The 24076-nt window shown below is 43.4% G+C and overlaps 1 protein-coding gene across 6 annotated transcripts in view; it reads left to right on the top strand.

Annotated features, from left to right (window-relative positions):
- The window catches only part of CCNY (cyclin Y), a 318450-nt gene extending 299653 nt beyond the window's left edge, over positions 1 to 18797 (top strand). For all 6 annotated transcript variants that reach the window (XM_058681492.1, XM_058681488.1, XM_058681491.1 and 3 more), the window contains 3 exons: positions 2974 to 3140; positions 11992 to 12154; positions 15981 to 18797. In XM_058681492.1, the coding sequence (XP_058537475.1) occupies positions 2974 to 3140; positions 11992 to 12154; positions 15981 to 16097 (447 nt within the window). In that variant the 3' untranslated portion in view covers positions 16098 to 18797. The remainder of the gene's footprint in view (positions 1 to 2973; positions 3141 to 11991; positions 12155 to 15980) is intronic.
- The last annotated feature ends 5279 nt before the right edge of the window (positions 18798 to 24076 follow it).

Here is a 24076-nt window from a genome sequence, read left to right as displayed (position 1 = left end):
ATTAATTTTCACACAAATAAAAGTCACGATCTAAACATTAGCTCACTCATTTTGTTCATTTAATATAATCAATGCCATTAAAAGCTAAAATCTTCAAAAATTGAAAAGATCATTGAGCTCTATTCAATCACCTACTTGTTTTCACCAGTAGTTGTCACAGCCAAATGCTATGTCATGCTACTGTTCAGTGAGAGAGATTTGGAAGCTCCCACAAAGGTCCATAGGATTCAGTTAGCATGCCATGTTTTGTGACTTCCTGGGGCTTACTTGAAAGCCTTTTTCACTTTCTGCACTTGGCACAGTAGAGTGGACCCTGTCTCTCTGGGGCTGTGTCCTCTGAACTTCCTTGTTCACCACTGCACCTGTCTTACAAACCAAGCACTCAGTTTTACCTTTAAGTCCACTCTGCCTTCATAAATGCAGTTCCCTTTCTTGTGATTATTCTCTTCCCTAAATCTCCTACACTAAAATGTACCCTCCTATTGCTTTATTCCAGAGCCAAAGCTCTTCTGTAGATGCTATTCCTTATTTGTTCTGCAGGATGATGTGTCTGTTAAACAAGCAGCCTGAGGTCACACCCTGTCCGAGCATTGTGCTAGATTCTGGGCACACAGTGGGAATGAGATGCAGTCCTTGTCCTCTGGGAATTTGTGGCTTACTAGGTGGAGAGACTGGTGAGGCAACTACATATGCTATACTGAGAAAAACACAGCAATGGGAGTGAATGGGAGGGTCACCCAAACTAATTTGGGGTAAGTCAAAGTAGACTTGACCTGTAATGGTTTCCTATTTTATTACTTTCAGTACATTTAGGACTGGACTTCTTCTTAACAGTTTATTGGCTATTTTGTCTTTGGGATTTGAAATATGTTAGTAATTTCGTCTCATGATTTTGTCTTTTAGTATAGTGCCCCTGATCTGTTCTGAGGAATACCTGGTATCTGAGATGACCCATAAGAATCTAGGTTTTTAAGATTTAAAAAATTATTTTTTCATTAATAAAGCCCTAAAAGCAGAACAGTAACCTTTCTAAAGCAAAAGAACCATTGTTCATCTACTTACTCATTCAGCAAACATTTGAGTGCCCGCCACCACCCCATCTTGGCAAAACCCCTAGAAAACATTCTGAACCCTCCTCCAAACTTCCCAGACAATTGACCAATACAAACTGGCAAAAGAAGCCATGACTTCTGCTGCTTTGGAGGAAGCATATGACTCTCCTCTGCCTGTGATTTAGGGATCAAGAGAACCACGGGAGACTCTGTGGAGGAGCTGCGAGCTGATGGTCTGACTTTTCTTTTTTTTTTTTTTTAAACATTTTTTTTTTAATTTTTTTTAACGTTTATTTATTTTTGAGACAGAGAGAGACAGAGCATGAATGGGGGAGGGTCAGAGAGAGGGAGACACAGAATTTGAAACAGGCTCCGGGCTCTGAGCTGTCAGCACAGGGGCCCGATGCAGGGCTCGAACTCACGGACCGCGAGATCGTGCCCTGAGCCGAAGTCGGCGCTCAACCGACTGAGCCACCCAGGCGCCCCGGTCTGACTTTTCTTAATCGGCCTGGAGTTTTGCTTCCATTAAGGATCATTTCTTCCTCTTTCCCTCCCTTCTTCTCTTTCTCCCCTCTCCTTCTCTTGCCCTCTTTCCCTCTCTCTCCCTACTCTCCCTCCTGTTTCACCCCTTCGCCTCCCCTGCCCCTCTCCACCCACACGGGCACTGCCTGAAGTGTTTTCACATCTTTAATTTTATTTTTCACTGTGAAAGGGACCACTTCCGTTTCTTTCTTTGACACCTGTGTAATATTGTAAGCCTAATTCAGCACTTAGAAACACCTAGGTTTGCCTTGTAGCTTCTTCTTCAAAGTATACACATCTTAAGCACAGAACATTGTAGATTTTACTTCTTCGCTGCTCCTTCACCCTCTCCAGATGTTAAAACAGGAGGGGCTCTTAAGGCTCTGACCTGGCCCTTTTTTTTCCTCTCTCCTAAGCTGTATCCCCAGGTCATCGTATCCATGCTTAATTCTGTTTTGTGTGTCACAGACACTCGCATTTCTTATCTGAATGCTGTTTCCTTTGAACTTCACAAAGGCGGGTGCACTTCCTGCATGGATGGCATCCTCTGGGGTGTCTCAGACATAAAACGTCCACCTGTAACTGCCTTTCCCCCACGAGGGCTCCCCATCTCAGGAAGCCTCGGAGTCTCCTACAGCAGCCCCACCTTCTTGGTTATTGGGGTCACTGGACTCTGGGATAGGACTGTCAGCTTCACTGCCATGTCCCCAGTGAAAAAAGCCAGAACAAAAAGACAAGTATTGAATGATTCCTAGAGTAGTCAGATTCATGGAGACAAAGTAGAATGGTGGTTGCCAAAGGCTGAGGGGAGGGGGAACAGGGAGTTGTTTAGTAGGTAGAGTTTTAATTTAGGATGGTGAAAAAGCTCTGGAAATATAGATTGCTGGTGATTTTACAACAGTGTGAATGTACTTAGTGCTACAGTACTGTACACTTAAAAATGGTTAAGTGGTAAATTTTATGTATATTTTAGCACAATAATAAAAAATAGGTTTATCAACATTGTATTTAGATCTACACTTGCCTCAAAATAAAGAGTTTACATATAGAAACATAAGTTTGTTCCATTTACATTGTTTGTTGAAATTTATATTGTTTTTGTTGAATTTGTATTGATATCATAGCTGATAGAGTAAGAAATTAACCTGTGGTACCTGGAATTTGCTCCTACCTTAGAGTCTTTTAAGATACAGCTACATCCACACTGTTCAATTACAGCATGTGTTTGTTTTACATTAGACTAGCTGAGCTCTTTGACTCTTTAAAAATAAGTATGATCAGATGATAAAAATTTGTTTAAAGGCTGGTGAAACAGAGTCCGTTTTAGAATTTATGTGTGCTAGCAGGTAGGACAAAACAGCTCAAGTCCTTTACTTCTGGCATTTTCATGTCTTCCCAGGTATACCTTGAAAGACTTTTAACATACGCAGAGATAGACATCTGTCCGGCCAACTGGAAGCGGATTGTTCTAGGGGCGATCCTTTTGGCCTCCAAGGTTTGGGATGACCAGGCTGTGTGGAATGTGGATTACTGCCAGATCCTGAAAGACATTACGGTGGAGGACATGTGAGTGTGTGTATTGGGGTTGGGGAGTGAGGCACAGTTTGGGTAGGAACCACATACCTTCTGAATAGTCTGTATGGTATGGAGTGAATGAATTTGACTAAATGTCTCTTGTGAGTGGGCACAACAAGGACACACTTGTGGAATATTACATGCAAAAACCTGTACTCCACTTCATTGGGGATCATGAGCAGGCACTGGTTACACTTTTTGATTTTGTAAAACTAATTTCTGAAACTATATTTATATTCTAGGCAAACATTCCTTTACCTTAATTTTAGAAGGTGTAGACTAGGGCACTTGGATCGACTTCGATTCAGGTCATGATCTCATGGCTCATGAGTTTGAGCCCTACGTTGAGCTTCTGCTATCAGCGTAGAGCCTGCTTTGGATAGTCTGTCTCCCTCTCTGCCCCTCCCCCACCCTCTCTCTCAAAAATAAAATTTAAAATAATTAAATAAATAAATAAATAAGACCGGTGTTGACTAATGCCGTAAGCAGTCTGTGATGGATTTTGTTCTGGCTCTGTATCTCACTGCAGACCACCAATAACAGTGCTCCATACCAACAGCCTAACCCAAAAAGCAGAAGAGCTAAAATACTATCTGTTTCTGTTTAGTTTCAGAGAGAATTTGCAAGTTCAGTTGCTTAAAATCAACATTTTGTTCATGAGCCCTTTCATGTGTCTCATTTGGGCTGCATTTCTCTTCCAGCTGGTCTCAGAGCCCCAGCTCAGCGAAGTGTCACAAGCTTTGAGGGTGGGGGGCATCCACTCCCGCAGCTCTCAGGGCAGCCTTAGGATTTCCCAGATGATTCAGTCCATAGATTGAGGTGAGGATTGTTAACAGGAGACCTGCAGGCCTATAATCTGGGATTTCTGGGATCTGGGAATACAGGAAATAGATTTAAAGCCTCTTAGAGGAGAAAGGAGCTGTTCTGTAAAACAATCAGGATGAACTGTTTACAGTTCCTTATGGTTTTTAGGCATTTCTGACACTATTCTTGCTGAAAGTCTTCTCATGTTCGTTCAGCTTCCTTGAGAAAGCTTTAGGCTGGAGGAGGTTCCCAGCTGTGTCAGTCCACCTCCATTCCCTAGACCCAGTAATCCTGGAGATGCGGAACCCTCACGGTTCCATTGTGGGGGTGTCATGTGGACACATCACCACCTAGTGCCCTTCTTGCCTCTGGTTACTGATTTGATGGCACCTCATTTTTCTGGTACCCTGTGAAGCACACTTGTTTATATTCGTAGGTCTTTTGTTGCAGAGCTTATTTCTGCTATAGACCTAAAAACTCCTTCCTGTGTCTCTAATTCTTTCTTATAAAAAGTAAGAAAAGTCTAAATAAGTTTTTGATAGTAAGGAAAATTAAAGTCTTGATTATATTTCAATGTGTAAACAGCTACTAAAATAATTGTTATTCAGACCACAAAGGAGGGTGCAAGGTGGTAAGAAGTGCTGACTTGTTTCCTTTATTGGGAGTTACTCTCTCAACTTCTTGACATCATTTGACACTGGATTGTGTGCTGCGGGAATGACATCATGGTTGTCATTTTCTTGTTTGTGCTGATGACGTATGTATGAGGGAGGAAAAATTTTCCCTTCTTCCCTTGTTAGGTTGTTTGGTCTGATAATTAAATTGATGTAAGACAAATAAACAGGAGGAAAACACATTCCATTTTGCACATATGGGAGCCCCATAAAAATATGGGACTCACAGGCAGTCAGGCAAGTGAGACTTGTATGCCATCCTGAGCTAAGGAATGGGTAAAGGGCCTAGGGCCTCAATGGGGAGGAGGGCAGTTCACAGGAAGATAAAAAGAGCAGATGCTTGGTAATCACATGTTTGCCCCACCATGGCCATGCAGGCTTTTCCTTTCAGGACAGTGAGCCTCAGTAAGGGCTGGTGGTGGCCTGCCTTTCTCTCCCAGAGCAGAGGAGTGGGAAAAGAGGAGCCAAAAGGAGAACCCACACACTTGGTGTGTTCTTGGGGAAGTCACTTTAAAGAATGAGAAATGAAAGATACAGGTCTAGAAATCTGTTCCCTAATGCAGTTGTATTTTTAGGCGTACTCGGAACGCTTTGTGTGTTGTAAGGGAGCACATACGCCAGCATGAAGACCAGCGCTCCTCGGAGCGCTGCAACAGATACCCAGTGTTATGGGCCGAATTGTGTTCTGTCAAAATCCTGTGTTGAAGTTAACCCCCAGGACTCAGAATGTATCTGTATTGGAGAGAAGGTCATTCAAGAGGTAATTAAGTTAAATGGGATCATTAGGGTGGGTCAGACAGCATAGGCAGAAGGACAGCCATGTGAGGACACAGAGAGAAGATGACCATCTGCAAGCAAGAGAGAGGCTTTAGAAGAAACCAACCTTGCCATCACCTTGACCTTGGCCTTCTAGCCCCCAGAACTGTGAGGGAATGAATTTCTGTTGTTTAAGTCCCCCAGTCTATGGTATTTTATTATGGCAGCCCCAGTAGATTGGTACAGATTTTGATACTGGGAAGTCGGGTGCTGCCGTAATAAATACCTAAGATGCTGAACTGGCTTTGCAACTGGGCAATGGGTAGAAGCTACAAGAGTTCTGAGGCACATGTTAGAAAATCCCTAGATTACCCTGAAGAGATTGTTAGTAGCAATATGGTTGTTAAAGGTGGTTGTGATGAGGACTCAGGAAGAGGAGAGCTTTAGAGGAAGCCTCTCTCACCTTAGAGTATACATGTGTGACCACCAACAGAATGCGGAATGTTGCTAGAAATACAAATGCGAAAGGTGCTTCTGAAGTGAGGTATCAGACAGAAATGAGAAGCATGCTATTGGACACTGGGCTAAGGGTAATACTTGTTATAAAGTGGCAGAGAACTTGGCCAAGTTGTGTTCTAGTGTTTGTGGAGAGTAGAACATTCAAGGAAAAAATTTGAATATTTAGCTGAGGAGATTTTTTAAAGTTTATTTTATTTTTAATTTTTTATTTTGAGAGAGAGAGAAGAGCACAAGTGGGGCAGGGAGGGAGGGAGAGAAGAAAGAGAGAGAGAGAGAATGAATCTCACGTGGGCTCCACACCATCAGTGCAGAGCCCAACGTGGGGCTCCATCCCACGAACCCCAAGACCATGATCTGAGCTGAAATCAAGAATTGGACACTTAACTGACTTAGCCACCAAGGTGCCCCTAGCTGAGGAGATTTTTAAGCAGAATGTTAAAGGTGCTTCCTGGTTTCTCCTTGCTGCTTGTAATAAAAGCTGAGGAGAGAGAAATTGAAGAAGGAATTTTTAGGTAAAAAGGGACCAGATGTTGAAGATTTGGAAAAATTCAAATTTTCTAATCTCTGCCTATCCCTTTTGCAAAAAATGAGAAAGTGTGCTCTGGAGAGAAGAGTAAGGGTATGGCTGGACAGTGTTTGCCAAAGAGATTACAAGAGTGGCTCAGGGATCAGATCAACCATCTCAGCAGACATGTTGCCAGCTTACACTAAAATGAACAGAGACAGGACAAAATGAAGGAAGGCTCTCAGACTTCTGGGATTCTACCAGATGGACCAACAGAGCTCTCCTGCTGTGAAGTGTTAGTCTTCAAAAAAGGGGGAAAATGACCCTGAAGGCAGTTTGGAAACTGGCAGGGCTGGCTTTGCCACCATAGGCACAGCAGGTACAGGTCTGGGGACACGGAGGCTGCCTTCTCCTGGCCAGAGGAGGTGGGGCTGCTGCCACCTCAACAGGCTGGGTGATAGAGCATCAGCTGAAGATTATTCTCAAGCCTTAAGATCTAATGCATTTGCCCTGCTAGATTTCAGACTTGCTTGAGACCCAAAACCCCTTTCTACTTTTTAATTTCTCCCTTTTGTAATGGGAATGCCTGTGCAACCATTGTACTTTAGAAGCAGATACTTGTCTGGTTTCACAGGTGCAAACCTGGAGAGGAATTTTGCCTCAAGATGAATCATACCTCCAGCCTCACCCATGTCTGATTTAGATGAGATTTTGGACTTGGAGTTGATGCTGGAAGGGGTTAAGACTTTTGGACTTTTGGGATTGGGTGAATGTATTCTGCACGTGAGGTGGACCAGAAGGGTTGAGGGCCTTCTCTCTCGAATGCATATGTGAAGGCCTAACCTCTAGTACCTCAACATGTAACCATATTTGGAGATAAAGTGTTTAAAGAATTAATTAAGTCAGAATGAGGTCATTAGAATGGACCTTAATCCAATATGATGTGCCCTCTAAGAGATTAGACAGTCTTGCGCTATTTTGTTATAGCAGCCTTAGCAAACAAATACATCCAGTAAACATTATTGAAATAAGGAATGAAATCCAATGTGGTCAAGAAGCCATTCGGAGGTGTGTGTTGCTGAACAAGCTTGTAGAGATAGGAGCTTTAAGTGATTTTGTAGCATCTATACAGAATTGTAGATTTACTGTTGGGACTTTTTAAAATGAGTGCTTGATTTCAGTCTTTTCCAGGAAATCTCTATGAGCTTGGGGAGAAAATGGCTTCTAAGTACCCCTGTCTATGGAGAAGGAGCATTGTGGGATATCACTGGAAGCTAAGAGCTATGGCACTTCGCAGTGTGTCAGTGTTATGTCAGTAGCTAGTATTCATTTCCTGGTAGAGGCAATCTGAGCTTTCCTTTGGAGCTCCTTAGCAGGAAGAGGATCCACAAGTTGCAGATGGAAAGCTTTATAAAATGTGTTGTACTTCCAGGCATCCTTCTGTCTCCCTCTGTACCCTTCTCTCGGTTGCTGGCCTTGCCTGTGTTCTAGCATCCTGATGTGACCTTTCTGTGCACAGGTTCATTTCCAGCCAAAGAATCATCTAACAGTAAGGAATGTGACTAGGAGCCCCTTTCAAGGGACAGTGGGGTTCTGGCTTGGAAGGCAGCTGACCGTGTGGGCAAGTGGCTGGGAATGTACGTTGAAGAACATTGTAAGACAAGTAACCCTGAAACTTGTGGGTAGAACACTCAGGGCCACCAACATCAGACTTCAGGCTCAGGCTGATGTTGTGCAGCAAGACAGGGCCACGGGCCAGTAGGTCTCTTTCTCTCTTGTTAACAGTAAGTGGTCACACCGTTGTAGGTCAACATTGAGCACTTGATGACAACTGCTGTGGATGGGAAAGAGGATGATGAACTTTGATAGGCAAAAATGCTGTCAAAAAAATTACACTTTGGGTTGTTTTGTTTTTGTTTTGCAATAACCTAGTAAGAGTCATTTTCATATGTAAACAAAGGAATCTCAAGGAGAAGCCAAGAGACTTGTCTTAGTGCTGCAGAGCAGATAGAGGTGCAGAGCAAATCCTCAAAACCTCCATAGGTGTAGGGTACCTGGTCTTTGGTTTTTGGTTTTAATTGTGATAAAATATACATGACGTAGAATTCACTGCTTTAACATTTTTAAGTGTGTAGTTCTGTGGCATTAAGTACATTCACATTGTTGTACAACCATCACCAACTAGAAACTCTGGTAATGGATACAGAAACTGTATAAAATAGTAAGTTCCCATTTCACCCTCCCCCACGGCCTGGCAGCCATCATGCTGCCTTGTCTCTATAAATTTCACTACTCTAGATACTTCATTTAAGTAGAATCACACAGTATTCCTCTTTTTGTGACTGGCTTATTTCACCTAGCATAACATCCTCAAGATTCATCTACATAGTAGCACATATTGGAATTCCCTTCTTTTTTAAAGTTGAAAATATTCTAGTCTGTGTACATACAGTATTTATCCATTCATCCATCAGTAGACACTTGGACACTTGCACTGCTTCTGCCTCTTGGCTGTTGTGAATACTGCCATGAACACAGGGTGCAAATATCTCCTTGAGTCCCTGCATTCAGTTCTTTTGGCAGGTATATAGCCAGAAGTGGGATTGCTAGACTGTGGGTGGCTGGTTTCCAAAGTGAACCCGTTTTTTTAGAAAAGCGGACAGATGATAAATGTATAGATGATCAAAACAACTCTCCTTACTCTGTTTTAGAAGCCCCTTTGTAAGTTGCTAAATTGTGTGAATTCAGGGTTTCTTTACAGTTTTGATCTAATATAACATATTTCTGAATATATGTTTTGTGAATTGACTTGAGTTTATTTCTTGTAAAATTTTACAGCAGAACTATTTTCTCATGATTATTCATTTGAGGGCAGTAAATCCATCAAGCCCATTCTTTCTGTGTCACTGTTAGTATTTTTTTTTAAGTTTATTTATTTATTTTGGGGGAGAGAGTGAGCACGTGTGAGCAGGGAAGGGGCAGAGAAAGAGGGAAACAGAATCCCAAGCAGGCTCCATGCTCTCAGCACAGAGTCGGACGCTTAACTGACTGAGCCACCCAAGCGCCCCACTGTTATTATTATGACTTATCACATAGAAAGTTGTTGCATGTCCCTGTAAGATGTACTACTATAGTTTGGAAGTTCAGATTTGAGGAATTATTTTTATTTTCTAAATCTTGCCTTAGCACAACAGCTGTAAAGCCCATATTTCCCTCAGAACTTAAAAAAAAAAAAAAAACATCCAAGAAAAGCCTGAAGAAAGGCTGTTCTTTTCCCAAGGAACCTTGGAGAGAATGCCATCTTGTCCAAAAAAAGATTCCTCTTGACTCTAATCAGAGTGTATACCCTCAACAAGAATCATTGCTATCTATATACCATTTGGGGCAGGATTAACAGACTAGCTTTCTTACAGAATTAAAAAGACAAGATTTTCTTAGCATCAGGAGAGTAAGAGCTGCAGTGGTACCTTCGGCCACCAGACGGCAGTCTGTCCCCAGGCAGCTCCCACCATCCCCCAGGAAAGCTCCTTCAAGCCCATTTGTTTTGGCACTTCTGGCCTTAGCAGTATTTTTGGCTCTCTTGTTTTATTAAAATCTTAGCTAAGTTCCGATATTTCACAGGATGATCTTTGTTACATCTCACTTAAGGGAGGCATAAATAAAAGTTATTTGAAGTAAAAATTATCCCAAATAAGTCAGTAATTTAGACTCTTGAAAAGAATAAAATTTAGCACAATGTGCACATTTGGAGCTTACCACCTTCACTGGACTGTCTAGAAACATAATGCAGTTATGCTGTTTCTCTGATGAAAAGATCTGAATGTGACTTTTCCATGTTCCCATCTGAAGCCCTCAGACCTTCACTAGCAACTTGCTGACATTTCTTAACTCATTTTCCCAGTACCTTTCATCTCTAAAGCCGCCTGCCCTTGCTCAAATCCTGGCCTTCCTTCCCATCACCTCAGTGCTCCTGGCCCCTGTTGTCACAGCAGCATGAGACTGGGACAGAGTCCCCCTCAGTCTCTGATGGCTTAGTGAGGTGACACCAGGAACAAACTGGGACTAGGGTACACTGTGGGAACAGGATGGTGCTACGTTAGTTTGAGATTGCAGAAAATCAGGTGTCTGTATATACAGGAGCCAGAATTGGGTGGCTTGGCGTTCGGTGGAGTCAGCGGAGGTGGGGTCAGGGCTTAGGACCGGAGAGACCTGGCACTCGGGACAGGGTTGGTTCATCAGCCTTCAGCTTCAGTCACAGGAGATGGTGATCAGGTATCCTGTCCCCCACTCCCTGCCAGAAATACCCTGCCCCCACCCTTCTTCCTCTCCACCAGAGCTCTGCATTTCCCAAACTCAGTTCATCTGTTACTTCTGTGGAAGCCTTCCTCTGTCTCTCCACCCAGGCTGAGCTTGGTCTGTCCCATTCAGTAACATGAATTATTGAGCACTAATTGTCAGGCATTGTGCTAGGGGCCAGGTATGTAAACTCCGATGTCACAGTTTCTGTCTCTGAGGAGACAGGTAGAGGAGGCTAAGTTAAGGTGACACTTGGAGTGAAGTGTGATGGACAGAAATAGAGGGCTGTGTAGTGTGCTTGGGAGCACAGGGTGCGATGCTGAAACTGTGTGCCCAACCCAGGACCAGTGCTCAACAGACAGATCCATCACCAAGGACTTTTCTCCTTCCAGATAGTAACTAGCAAGAAATGAACCTGATCTAAAAGATAATTGATATGGGAAAGTTCTCCATATAGATGTTTTATCATTTATTCTGACTTCCCATCATTCATTTTCACCCAACTATATAGATGGGTGAGCCAGATGGATCTTAATACCTGTGACCAATGCCTGTAGGTGAGTAGGTCTAGAAGCGTGGGCCGGGACCAGCTGCATCAGCATCTCGTGGGAGCTTGTTAGAAAGGCACATTCTCATACCCGCCGAGCCAGAGGATGGGGTGGACTCTGCAGTCTGTGTTAAGCCCTCCACATGACCGGATGCATGCTCAGGTTTGGGAACTGCTGCCTTCATTGTTCTGGGTTGGGAAGTCCCCTTTTTTGCAAGTCCAGGGCTGTGATTCACTCTCCCGCCCCCTGCTTTGCGGAAGAAAGCCCCTGCAGCAGCTCCTCCACTGTTCCCAGGAGGCAAGGAAGAGCCACTGAGGAAAGGTAGGCCTCTAGGCTAACAGTGACTTTCCTGTGGGCTCCTGTCTCAGGCCCTCACCAGACTTCACTTGACAGCTCTTGACTGCTTCATCTGCCCCTTATGTGATGGTTCATGCTGAGATTTGCAGCCAGAGCCCGCTGTGTGTGTGTTGGGTCTCAATGAAATGAATCACCCTGAAGCACTTCCTAGTGATCATCCCAGTTAATCAGGCCTCATCCTTCTGGGCACTCGATCATTCGGCTTTTAATACCAGTTTAGTGGTTAAGCTGCAACTCTGGTGTCCAACCAGGCAATTAATTAGATATCTTTTCTCCCTTGGAGGTTGCAATTTTCTGGAGTCTGGTCTCCAACGGCTTGCCTTGGTGGGCCACGCAGCATGGTATGGCAGCTAAACATGTGCTGTTTTGTCTTTGCTTTGCAGGAATGAGCTAGAACGACAGTTTCTTGAATTGCTCCAGTTCAACATCAATGTTCCTTCCAGTGTTTATGCCAAGTATTATTTTGATCTTCGTTCTCTGGCAGAAGCAAACAACCTGAGCTTTCCCTTGGAGCCCCTGAGCAGGGAGAGGGCTCATAAGCTTGAGGTAAGATGCTTCAACATACTGGGGTTTTATGCACTATTGCAGATGCATCATCTTGGTATCATGGAAAGTGTGAAGTCACAGTGCTAATTTTTCCCCACTATGTGTTGTTGTAAAATAAGGACAAGTTACCCTCGATTTAGATTTGGTCAATTCATTTAGTTGGTTATAATTCATACTATCATATTTTTAATAACCTTCTTAATACCAGTTTTTATTTAATGTACATTGATTCTATTCTTGAAATCTTAAAAAAAGAGACCCAATTCTTAAAAAAATTAAGTCACAAAAAAAGTATTTCTTGACATGCACTCTTATTAGGAAAAAGATACCAGGTGGCCCTAATGATTGGGAATCCCAAAAGGTTTGATTCTACTTTTTATTTTTTATTTTTTCAAAATATTTTCTCCATAGCCCAGTGAGAGCTGGGGCCAGCATCATTGGTATTGGTCTGGATTTAGGGCCTTCACGGTTAAGCAGTATGACTTTTGTAGCTCAGCTTCATATTTGCACCAACCTCTTCCCATCTGACTATTTGATTGGATGGAAAGTAGTGGGGTGATAAGAAGGACCACTGGTGAAGCGCCTCCCTCCAGAGAGGGGGGCTGAGGCCCTCTGTAACTTCGTCCTCAAGCACTGTTGTGTCTTATTCCGTAGAACCTTTGATCAAAGCAATGGATGGTATAATCATGTCCCAAGCTTAGTGACACCCAAGAGGTCTGTGCTGCCTGCCCCATTGTCCAGTCTGAGTGAAACGTTATCCCCTATTCAGTACAGGATCAGGGTGGCCAGAGTGGTCTAACAGGTTTAGCTATGAACAAAACAAAGTGTAGAGGTAGTGGGGAAGAGATCATTATGGATTGCAAACTTAACAAAAATTTTAACTAAAATTGTAAAAGGTAAATAATATGCTAATCCCCAGAAGAAACATAGTAAAACTATGGAAACAACTGAATGCAGAGCACTGCATTTAAAATAAAAAGCCAGTGAGGTTTTCAGAACTCTGCACCTGCTGTAATTGTGTACAAGCCATTAGGATGCAACTTCTCGTTTAAGTCTTCTTCCATTTCTCTTGAGCAAGAAATGGAAAACCCTTCCTCTGAAGGATATGCTCCAAGGCAAATGTTGTCAGACTTTCACGAGCACACATATGAAATAGAATTTGATTTCACGGTGCCTGGGAGCCGTTTCAGCCTGGACAGCAGGCTCTGGAAGCCCTAGTACCCAGTGGCTCCTCTCATGCCAAGGAGAGGAGCCACTGGTCTGTGGTTCTCTGAGGGACAGTATCTTGTGTTGCACGTCAGCCAAGTCGTGGGCACACAGGCTGAGACTGGAGCAGTCGGTGCCTGCTGTTAACTCCAGCAGGTTATCCAGTTGGGAAGAGGGAACACTCGCCTGCTCCTGGGGCCAAATGCTCCATGGGCCCGCTGGGCAGAGGAAGTCAGTAGTCCTGACAAGACTCTCTTCTCCCAAGAATCGGAGCTTCCTAAGATGCAGGCCTTCCCTCTTTTGTAGGGCTGGACAAGGCACCATCTGGAAAAGCAGTTGGCATGCCTTTGAAATAATTTTTAAGGAAGGAGATTTCATTATTTTCCAGACTCCAGCATCGCTTTTAGTCCATCTGGTTAGCAAGCCTGAATCCCGTCATGGAAAGCGAGGAGGAGTGAGACATATTAGAAGTTGCTGTTACCTGAAGTTCTGTGCCTGCTCAGATGAACCGCCAAATGGCTGACTTGACATGTTAGTTGCAGGGTAGAGTGTAGAAATAAGAGCACACCAGGAACCAAGGCAAATGCAAAGTGGTCTTTTCATTAGCCTGGTCACTTCTCTTTGAAATAAATTAGTATCTCTGAATGCATGTAGGAGATGGGATTAAAGCAAAGAGCTTGCATAATGAAATTAGAATAAGATAGTACATTGCAAATTCATTATTATGGTGTAACATTCAGACCCGTGTACTGTTTGTAAGCTAAGAAACAACAGATGGTAATCTCAAAATGTTTAAATAAATGAAAATTATTTACTTTCAAAAATCATTGCTCTAATGTCTGTAAAGAATCTGATTTTGTCTTTAAGTATGTCACCTATATTATGTATATGAAATATATTTCACATGAGGAATTCTCAGTGCTATAGCCCATCTCCTGCCCTCATTCATCTGTCATTTGGAGGAAGACATCCTCAGCTCCCGTCTCTCCCCTCCGGTCCATTCCTCCTGCTGCCACTGGAGTTGCTGTTCTAAAGTGCACTTGGTGGGTTTTGGAAACTAAACGAGAATCAGTTTATTTTGGAGAATAAACAAGAATAAACACAGTACCCTGTGTTTCCAATACTTTGATCATTCCCTGTTATGTGCATGCCTCTGTTATATGCATATCTCGATTGGAACTCACACATCCATTTGACACATATTTACACATACTCACTTAGGGTCTTCTGATACTCGACACTGGTTACCAGGCACCATCAAGAACAAAACTAACAGAACCTGCCCTTTTGGAGTTTATATTCTGCTGGCAGGACACGGACAGTAAACAGTAAACATAATAAACTGGCTAGTATGTTAGAAGGGGAGTAAAATAGAAGAAAGGTGGGGAGTTGCTGTGGTCAGTGGCCTCACTGAGTGGGCCGTGTTTGCATGAGGACTTTAGCGTGGGACGTCTTAGCCTGGCAGAAACCTCCAGGCTGAGGGAAGAGATGCTGCAAAACCTGCAGCTGGAAGCAAGCTCAGGCTTAGGTGATGGGGGTTGAGAGGGCCACAGAACAGGATGGGTGAGGCCAGGAGGGAGTATGGGAGAGGAGATCGCAGAGCTAGCTAACGGGAAAGCAGGGAGAGCAGCTGGAAGGATTATTGTTGTCCTTCCTGTGAGAGCCGTGATGATGTGGTCAGGGTCGGCTGCTTCTGTGCCTTTGTCCCTTGATGGTGACCCCTTGGCAGTGGGTACTGTGTCTGTTTCCCTGGACCCTGCATCATTTTTGGCCTGTTGCTTGAATTGTATTCAAGTTAAAAGACTTGATGTTTGCATCATCGGAAATGAAGTCAGCTCCACCCCTGGGTCGTTCTGACAGAAGGGAAGGTGAATGTGACTAGGACAAGACATCTGGGGTGGTGTGAGCTGGCTCAGCCTTTGTCATCACCGTGCCCTTGACCCACACCCAGCAGCAACCCTGAAAAAGCCACGACCGGGCTCTGAGCCCCAGGGAAGATCTAGCCTTGCTCTTGGCTGAGGCCTTCCCCTCCAGAGTCTCACTGTCCTCATCAAGAAAGGGAGGACAGTGTGGATTGTGCTTTCATTCCATGCTGCTCCGGGCCCCTCCTGGTTCCCTTCTTCATCAGTCATGTAGAGTTGACTCAGACATCTGGTCATCTGTGCAGACTCAGTCTCCAATAAATGACTACTGTCAAGTACTGAGCTCTGTTCCCAGCATGGCCCATCATGAAGCCCTGATGCATTATGATGGCCTCGCAAGGGGGGTGCTCAAAACAGGAACATACCCGGGGTCACACCCCCTTAAGCTTGCCCCCTAGGCCACACTATCCTGTAATTTTTTCACATTTTGAGATGATTTTCTCAACTAGACTGTAAGCACTTTGGAGACAGGGCCTGTGTCTGCACTTCTCTAATAGCCCCCACTGTGCCGGGCACAGATCAGGGCCACAGGGTGTGAACTCTGCAGGGCAGGAGCTGCTGTTGGTGTTTTTCCTGACTGTCCTCCATGCGCAGCAGTGGTTGGGGGTGTGGAGGGAGTGAGGGGCTGGCACTGAGGGGACAGTGGCACCTGCTCTGGAGCCCTCCCTGACCTGACTTATCTCTCTTCTGCCCCTCAGGCCATCTCGCGCCTCTGCGAGGACAAGTACAAAGACCTGAGAAGACCCACGAGGAAGCGGTCAGCGAGTGCTGACAATCTGACTCTGCCGAGGTGGTCCCCGGCCATCATCTCCTAACCATGGGGGTCCCCATTGGAGGCCGTACCATCCCTCAGTTTCTCCTTTAGTTTGAGAAAAGATAGACTTGGGGTGGTTTTGTTTTTGTTTTCCTTTCCTTTTCTTTTTTTAATTCATAGCTCTGTCAGGCTGCCTTGATGACTGCCTCCAGGCTGCGTGGCCCACACGCAGCAAGGCCTCGAGGGAAGTGAAATCAGTATTCCGGAAATCCTGTTTCATGCCTTTCCCGTCATCATTAACAGCACTTCCCTCATGGAGGAAAAGGACTCTCATCCTGGAGAAGGAGAAAAAGGGAAAGGGAAGTTGTGTAGAGGCAGGGAAAGGGTTAAATGGCTCAGCCATTTCTTAAGTCCCTGTCTGGTCAGTAGATGAATACGATGAAAAAACACAACAGTAGGTAACAAAGTTGGATGTGCATTAAAGACAAGAGTGCTGCGTTTATCACCTCCATTTGGATCAGTATGTTCTGTAAGACTTCTTGCATTCCTTCTAGCTGCTTTTTTGGGATTTGGGGGATTTTTGTTTGTTTTTATTCTGTTTTGGTTTTGGTCCCACAGAGCAGAGAATATAGTTTGTACCCATCATGGCACAGACATCCAAATAAATAGTATTGGTTGTTTCTCTCTGCACTATTCCTGTGAGCTGTCTTCTGAGCTTTCTTCCTCACAAGTGGGATGCGCTTGTTTCATTTCTGTACACCTTTATTATATAGTTTTTCTCCAACGGTGGCAAAATTAACTTGACTGTAGTGCTGAACCAAAAGTATCCCTTTCCCTTATTTCCTCACCCCAAGAAAATTCTAGATCACATGGGTGCTTGTGCCTTCCAATTTTCTTGCAGTTTTTTTTTTCCTATCTGACCTGAAGTCGTAGTTACAAATCAGTCAGACTTTGTGAACTGAAGGAAACAATGTGCAGCAGAGGGTATTCTCTGGTTGAAGTTTTTTCCAGAGTGCTAGGTGTTTGCTTGAAGTTACTGAGTAGGAGCCATTTCTGTGTACCCCCTGCCCAGTTCATTCCTCTACTTCCATGTCCATTGTTGCAAGCAATATTCTTCTCAATTTTTATATGTTTACTTTAAATCAAAGTTAGTCTATTTGTATAAAGTTTTTTAAAAATCTAAAATTAAAAAAAAAAACAAGGGTGAGGGGTTATTCAGTGGGAAGATCAATGAAGGGCAAAATGTTAACTATTAACTGAGGTATTTTTCACAGGATGATTGAATAAAAAAACTCAACTTGCATTTTCATTGTGGGTGCTTAGAGAAGTTATACAAAATTCAAACTGTGAAGGTTTATGCTTCATTAATTATGACCGTACTTTTTTGTTTTCTGACTATCCCTAATTTCCTTATGGGCTAGATAAGAATCTTTTATATCAAGTAAAATGAAAAGGTTAATGATAGAATATCAGAGTAAATTTGATATTAAGTCTAAGAATCTGAGTCAATGAAGCATATACTGCTTTGGGGTTTTGCGTATTTCCCTGGGTCACAATGACAGGTTTCTAAGTTTTTTCCCATTTCAAGTTTCTGCGAGGCAAATGGCAGCAGATACTCTGTGTTTCACCTTTCTCCTCTGTGAACTTGGAAAACTTTGGAATCCTATTCGTCTTGGGTACCCTAAGGTCATGTGCGCAGACAGGCCTACTCCTGATGGAACGTACTTTGGAGATGGAGGGGATTCAGAAAGTTGAAATCCCAAGATCCCCAACCGAAATGTGCTAGTCCGGTTTCAATGAAATTTGTATCATGTGTAAACAACTGTTTGGACCAGAAGTATTGTCAAGTTGTTTCTGGCCTAAACTTCCAAAAGCAAACAGACTGAATCTGAAAAGTTAATTATCTTTCCCTTGTGATGGTGTTGATATACTCTGTATGGGTACCAAAATTAGCTTCTCTCTTCAAGTAAGAGTTGGATTTAGAACTTTAACTAGAGATCTAAAAATGTAGAAAATATCATTTTATATTCCCTAATCTATATAGCTTAAAAAGGGACATATTTTCTTAGCTGAATATGAATACCTCTCAAGCATAAATTAGTTCCTCTCATGTAAAGTATCTTATTTTACTGATCCATTTCAGGAAAGAGGTTCTGCTGCCTTTAAAGCAGAAAGCTTATTTTTATCCCTTTTATTTGAATGAGAGAGATTTGAAAATTGAATTATGTAAATATTTCAATGCATCTGCTATTATTTTGTGGAGTTTATTAAACTACTTTAAAAAATTGTATAGTCTATTTATTGTATGTATGTACATACAGTCTGATAACTTAAAATTTAAAGTGGATTCCGTAAAACCTGACTCAGTCTTGTTTAGACTATTGAATATTGTTTTAGCCTTGTGCACTGGACTCTACCTCTGTATAGGAAAATTTTCCATATTCATTAATAAGTATTGATCTGTATTAATTGGTTATGTTTCTTGCACTAAGGATTTTTAAAACTCTGCTGTAAGTGTAGATTTTAGTTTTACTTTTGCAGTATGAATCACTTGACACATAGGTAGATACTTTAGGTTTGTTTATTTTATTTTTCTACATGATGATGAACACTTAAATTTTGTTCTCTGGTTTGTTCTAAGTTTGCCAAAAAGAAACCCCAGCAACACCAAGTACCGTACCTATTGGCAAATCATAGTGACTGTAATTTGTTTGCAAGGTGATTCGATGCCCTACAATTAAAGCTGGATTGCTATTTAGGACTACATTGTCTTAGTGTAGTTTTTGAATGGACAGTTTTCATCATTAATAGAAGATGAAGAAAACTACACATTTTGTTGACTTTAATTTTGGATTTGACTTAACAGTCATTGGGAGAATAAGTACATCCCAGTGATTTTTTTTTTTTTTAATTTGTTTTACACTTTCTTAACTGGGAAAAGGGAAAGAAGTCAGGGATTTAAAACCAAATTGGAGGGCAAGGTGGGAGATCCTACCATGATCCGAGATGTGTTCCTATGCCTTAATGCACTAGGTGAGGCCGGTGTCAGAGCCTTGTACCCATCGTCTGGCTCCTCTTCTGGGCTGGCTCTCCCGAGTTCCTACTCTTGGTCTTTGGCAGGGGCATCTCCATCTTGGGGTTTCCCTTGGTTCTGGGGATTTTGATCCTCAGCTTAACTGCAAAGCAGAATTTTGGGAGTGAGCGATTTTGATCCTTTCCGGCTGCTTTTGGTAACCTCTCACCTGGGGCCATATTTTACAGCTTTGAATTTTTTAAACAATAAAATATAATTCCTGGTTCATTGTAGGTACTTAATAAGTGTTAAATAAATAAATACATAGAACAAATAGTGCCTTCTTGCTGCATTTTTTTGAATATTATGTTGAGATAAAATTCAACAGGTTTTATAGATGCTGAGTATGAACCTCTTCTTTGCAAGAGCAATGGGAAAAGTGTTACTCGTCATGGAAGTCTTGAGCAATTCACAAAAGTATCAAGCATCTCTTAGAAACCTCTAATTGAGATATTGCATGTCACTTTTGTGTTGATACCCTATTTTGTATTAATGACTTTATCTCCTCTGACTTCATTGGAATCCACATCTCAAGACTATGTTGGGTGGATCTTAGAGACATGGATCGTCTTTTGAAAGGCCAGAGAGAGCCTGTATTGTTGAAAAAGAGAAGGAAATAAGAAACATACCCTCAGGCTGAAATGGGAAAAGAATACTTAAGAAGATTTATTTCTTAAACCATATGGGAATGCAAGGAAAGTACTACACATAACTTCATTAAGATCATGATTTGCTGTTGCTGAGTGTAGAGCCTTCTAAAGCTATTGCATCTAAACCAGATGCTCCCTTTCTACCCCGCCCCTGCTTTAGGGAGCTGCAGAAATGTGCTTGCAGTCACAAAATGGGTGATGGAGTGTGGACCTGACCAGTTCAGCTGATTTCCTTTCCGGTCTTCCTGTTTGATTTTCTAAGTTTGAACTTCTGAAGGTGCTGAAGGAATACTGAGTCACTTTCCATTCGAAGTTTCAAGAGTTCAGTGATCAGCACTGAAATGGTCTGCTTTTATTCACATCTCTAGACTGGAAGTCTTTGCAGGGTTCTGTGTGTCTGCATTGCTGTGGGTCTTAGCAGTGAGCACTCAGGTGAGGATTTGTCCCAGCCTCTGTGCTATCCGTTGTAGGTCTTTGTAGAAGGCCTTCTGGACGGACCCGTGACAGTAAGAAATGTGCTCTGAAATACCTTACTGAGTGGTGTTTGGATTTTACAGTTCTCTCCAAGTTTTCCTGTGTCTTTTAGTGCCTTGATATAGGTACAGGTCTTTAAAAACTTGGTTTATATAAATAAGTTATTTGAAATGCAGGATAGTAGAAGGGCATTCCAGAATAATTCTGTGCCCTTCATTGATTGGATATGGATAAAGAGCAACTAGCATATTCATGGGTTCTTGCCATACAACAACTGGGGAGAATTATCTCCTCTTGTGTCGGTCATTTTGACTGCAGGTGACCTGCTCACAAGGTTAGTCAGAAGTACCAGGCACCTGCTGTCCACTAGGCATTGCACACAGTGGGAGTCCATCAGGACTAAAATCTGGCCCCTGTCCATGTAAAGCTGAATTGATTTGGTCTGGATCAGTGGTTCTGACATGACAGTAAAGAAAATAAGACACACATTTCATCCTGTCATGAGCATGAAGAAGAATATCTAAACCTGTTTCTGGTAAGAGACCTGTGTATGAGGGGCTTCTTGAACATCATTTCTTTCCACAGACATTCGTGGAGTTCTACGATCATTCAGTGTTACAGATTGGTATTTTGTGAGGTCCTTAAAGCTAATGTGATTGCTACCAAGAACATGGAGGAGAAACCACTGGAAAATAAGAATTTAGTAAAATGGCAGTTATAAGGTCACTGTACAAAAGTGATAGTTTCCCTAGTCACCAGCACTAACCAGTTAGAGAATACAGTGGAGCAGAGATGCCATTCGAAACCATCACATTATAACCTGAGAACAGAAACATCAAATGCTTATGATGGCCACTCCAGCTTTAAGCATGTAGCACAATTTAATTCATTGAATGCTTATCAGTTTCAAGGTGGCTGCTGCTACTCCAGATGATGATGCTTAGGCTTGCAGAGGTGGGCCCACAGTCAGAGAGTTGGCCTGACTCCAGAGCTTAATTTTAGCCAGCCTGCTATATGGTCTTTTACTGCCTTCATTAGGGAAGAACACCTGTCAAGAAATGTGTTCTAGTCTTCCCTGCCCCCCAACACACACATTCATGCCATTCCAAAAACTGCAAAATGACCTTATTGGGAAATGGGGTCTTTGCAGATGTAATTAGTTATGATGAGGTCATATTGGATTAAGGTAGACCCTAAATCAAATGACTGGTGTCCTTATAGAGGGAGATTTGAGGGCACTTGGGTGGCCCAGTTGGTTAAACATCCTACTCTTGATTTGGGCTCAGGTCATGATCTCACTGTTTTGAGATCAAGCCCTGCTCTCAGCACAGAACCTGCCTAGGATTATCTCCCCCTCTCTGCCCCTCCCCTGCTCGCTCTTTCTCTCTCTCTCTCAAAAAAAGAGAGGGAGATTTGAAGATACATAGACCTAAGGACAGCATCCGTGTGACAACGGAGGCAGAGGTTGGAGTGAAGCAACAACAAGCCAAAGAATGTCAAGGCTTGCTAGCAGGCTGGGGGAGGCAGGGAAGGAGTCTTGAGGCCAAGGCCCGATGCTTCAAGCCTCCAAAACCATGAGAGAATCCGTTTCTGTGGTAAGCCACTCTGTGCGTGGCGATGCTGTGGCAACTCTCGGAAACTCATACATGTGCCATTCCTAAGTAAAGAAAATGCTGCACTTTACAGGCAGTCATCAGAAAAGACCCAAAGGGACACTGTGTTCCTGGGTGGGAAGTCACGGTACTGTAAAAATGTCCTTTTTCTTCCCTACTGCTCTCCCCTTTGGCCAGTGTTCTCTTGAGCACCCCAAGTTCTGTCTCCATTTAAGTCCGTTCTCTGAGCTGGAATTTCTGTCTGGTGTGTTCCCCCAGAAACTGGCATCACTCATTTAAGACTCCTGCTTAAAGTCACGTGTCCAAGAGGCCTGCTGTGACCTTGCCCCCTCAAAGGCCACCCTCCTCATGGCTTCTGCAGCACCCCACTTTCAGCCTCGCCTGGTTGCCATCGCTGCACTCTTGTCATTTCTTCAGGGGTCTCCTGCTCCTGCTCCTTCCACACCGCTCAGAGGGCAGCAGTCCTGTCTGTGTCCACACCTAACCTGGACCTCACCCCTTCAGAGGGATGGAAGGGCATTTAGAGAGTTGGAACCGAGGACAGCCTTGAGGCAGGCTTAAGGAAAGAAGCAGAACTTGAACTGGATGTGTGTGGGATCTGGATAAATAGGAAAGGAATTCTGCTCAAGAATGTTCTCTCTCGACATTGCTGATGGACAGTGTTAAGGAGGCATTACTGTCAGTACAGATGTACGTGGAAGACTTTGGAAATCAGCCAGACAAGTTTGAACAGTGTCATTCAGTCTTTAAGTATTTGCCTTTAACATGACCTTCATCTCCAGAAACCTACTTACTCCTTATATTTTGTGTGCCTTCCGATCACAAAGTTTTCACCTTATCTCAGCAGTCCCCTAATGTTAGTGGAGCAGATGTTCCCATTGCTTTCCAGATCGGAGCTGAAGTCAGGAAAGGCTCGGCAAAGGTGTCATCATCAGCCACCCATGGAGCTTCCAGTTCATGTACGGTTGCCCCTAAAACTGCCGCGGAGGCCAGCTTCACCTGTCATGTGAATCTCCATGAGTGTTATCCTTGGAGAAGAGACAGCTGCAGCATTTAGCTTTTTCAAATAAGCTTGGCAATATCTAAAGCATGAATAGAGAGCTTGCTATTTTTGTGGTTGCTAAGTATAGATAGCATGCAGATGGTGGGTCTGGCCTGTTAATAGGCATTTTACAGAAACCTAGGAGTTGCTATTTCCAAGCTGCTGCTTGGCCCTCCAGTGATATCTTCTTCCCATCAGGTCTTAGTTCAAGTGCTGTAGACAATCTGGAAAACAACTGGCCCCTCCCTTAAATTGTAGCTTCTCCTCTGGCACATGTGGGTCTTGCTGGACTTTTATTTTTCTGTACTTGTGATTTCTCATTTTTTAAGTTTGAGGCACATTTTCCAGCTCAAAATAATGCCCAGCCTCTGATTTTCACTGGATGTCTTAGTGTGGATTGTTCTTCCTCACCTTATCCTTATCCTCACCTCCTACCCATCACTCATGTTAGCCTCCTGGTTTTACTTCTTTCATGGCGTGTCTCTGTCTGAGAGCACCAGCTTATTTACTTGGGGTTTTGGTTGCCCGCCTCTCTAGCAGAGGCAGAGACTGCCACTCCTGTCTGCAACAGAAAGCTGAATTTACTGCACTCTGAGGGAGGGACAGCTGTGAAGCACTGTCTCTGACCCAAGGGGAGAACAGATCTCATAAAGGGTGCTGGAGAGCATGGCGCTTGGGGATTTCAGTTCCCAGAGCATTTAGGGCTTGGCGGGCATTTACCTGTGGAGGTGTGTTTATTTAAGTGAGGCTGATGCTGACTGCCTGGCCCTGACTGCTGATGTGAAGTTCTCATTCAAGGGGCGCCTGGGTGGCTCAGTCGGTTAAGCATCCGACTTCGGCTCAGGTCATGATCTCACGGTCCGTGAGTTCGAGCCCCGCGTTGGGCTCTGTGCTGACAGCTCAGAGCCTGGAGCCTGTTTCAGATTCTGTGTCTCCCTCTCTCTCTGCCCCTCCCCTGTTCATGCTCTGAAGTTCTCATTCAAGTGAGAATGGGTTTAAACCAGTTCTGATGGTTACTCGTGTGGCCAAATAACCACCATCCTTCCCAAGTGGAAAGAAACTTTTACCCCATCCCCACCCCCATCAGCTCTCTAAAACCAAAGATATCCTGTCTTGTTCACCACCGTATCCCCAGAGCTTAGCAAAATGCCCATTCTATGTTCAGTAAATATTGTTGAATGAATGGGT

The sequence above is a fragment of the Neofelis nebulosa genome, chromosome 8 (assembly GCF_028018385.1).
Source record: "Neofelis nebulosa isolate mNeoNeb1 chromosome 8, mNeoNeb1.pri, whole genome shotgun sequence".
NCBI classification, from domain to species: Eukaryota; Metazoa; Chordata; class Mammalia; order Carnivora; family Felidae; genus Neofelis; species Neofelis nebulosa.
Note: the sequence above shows the minus strand (reverse complement) of the source record. Positions and strands in the feature narration are given on the sequence as shown.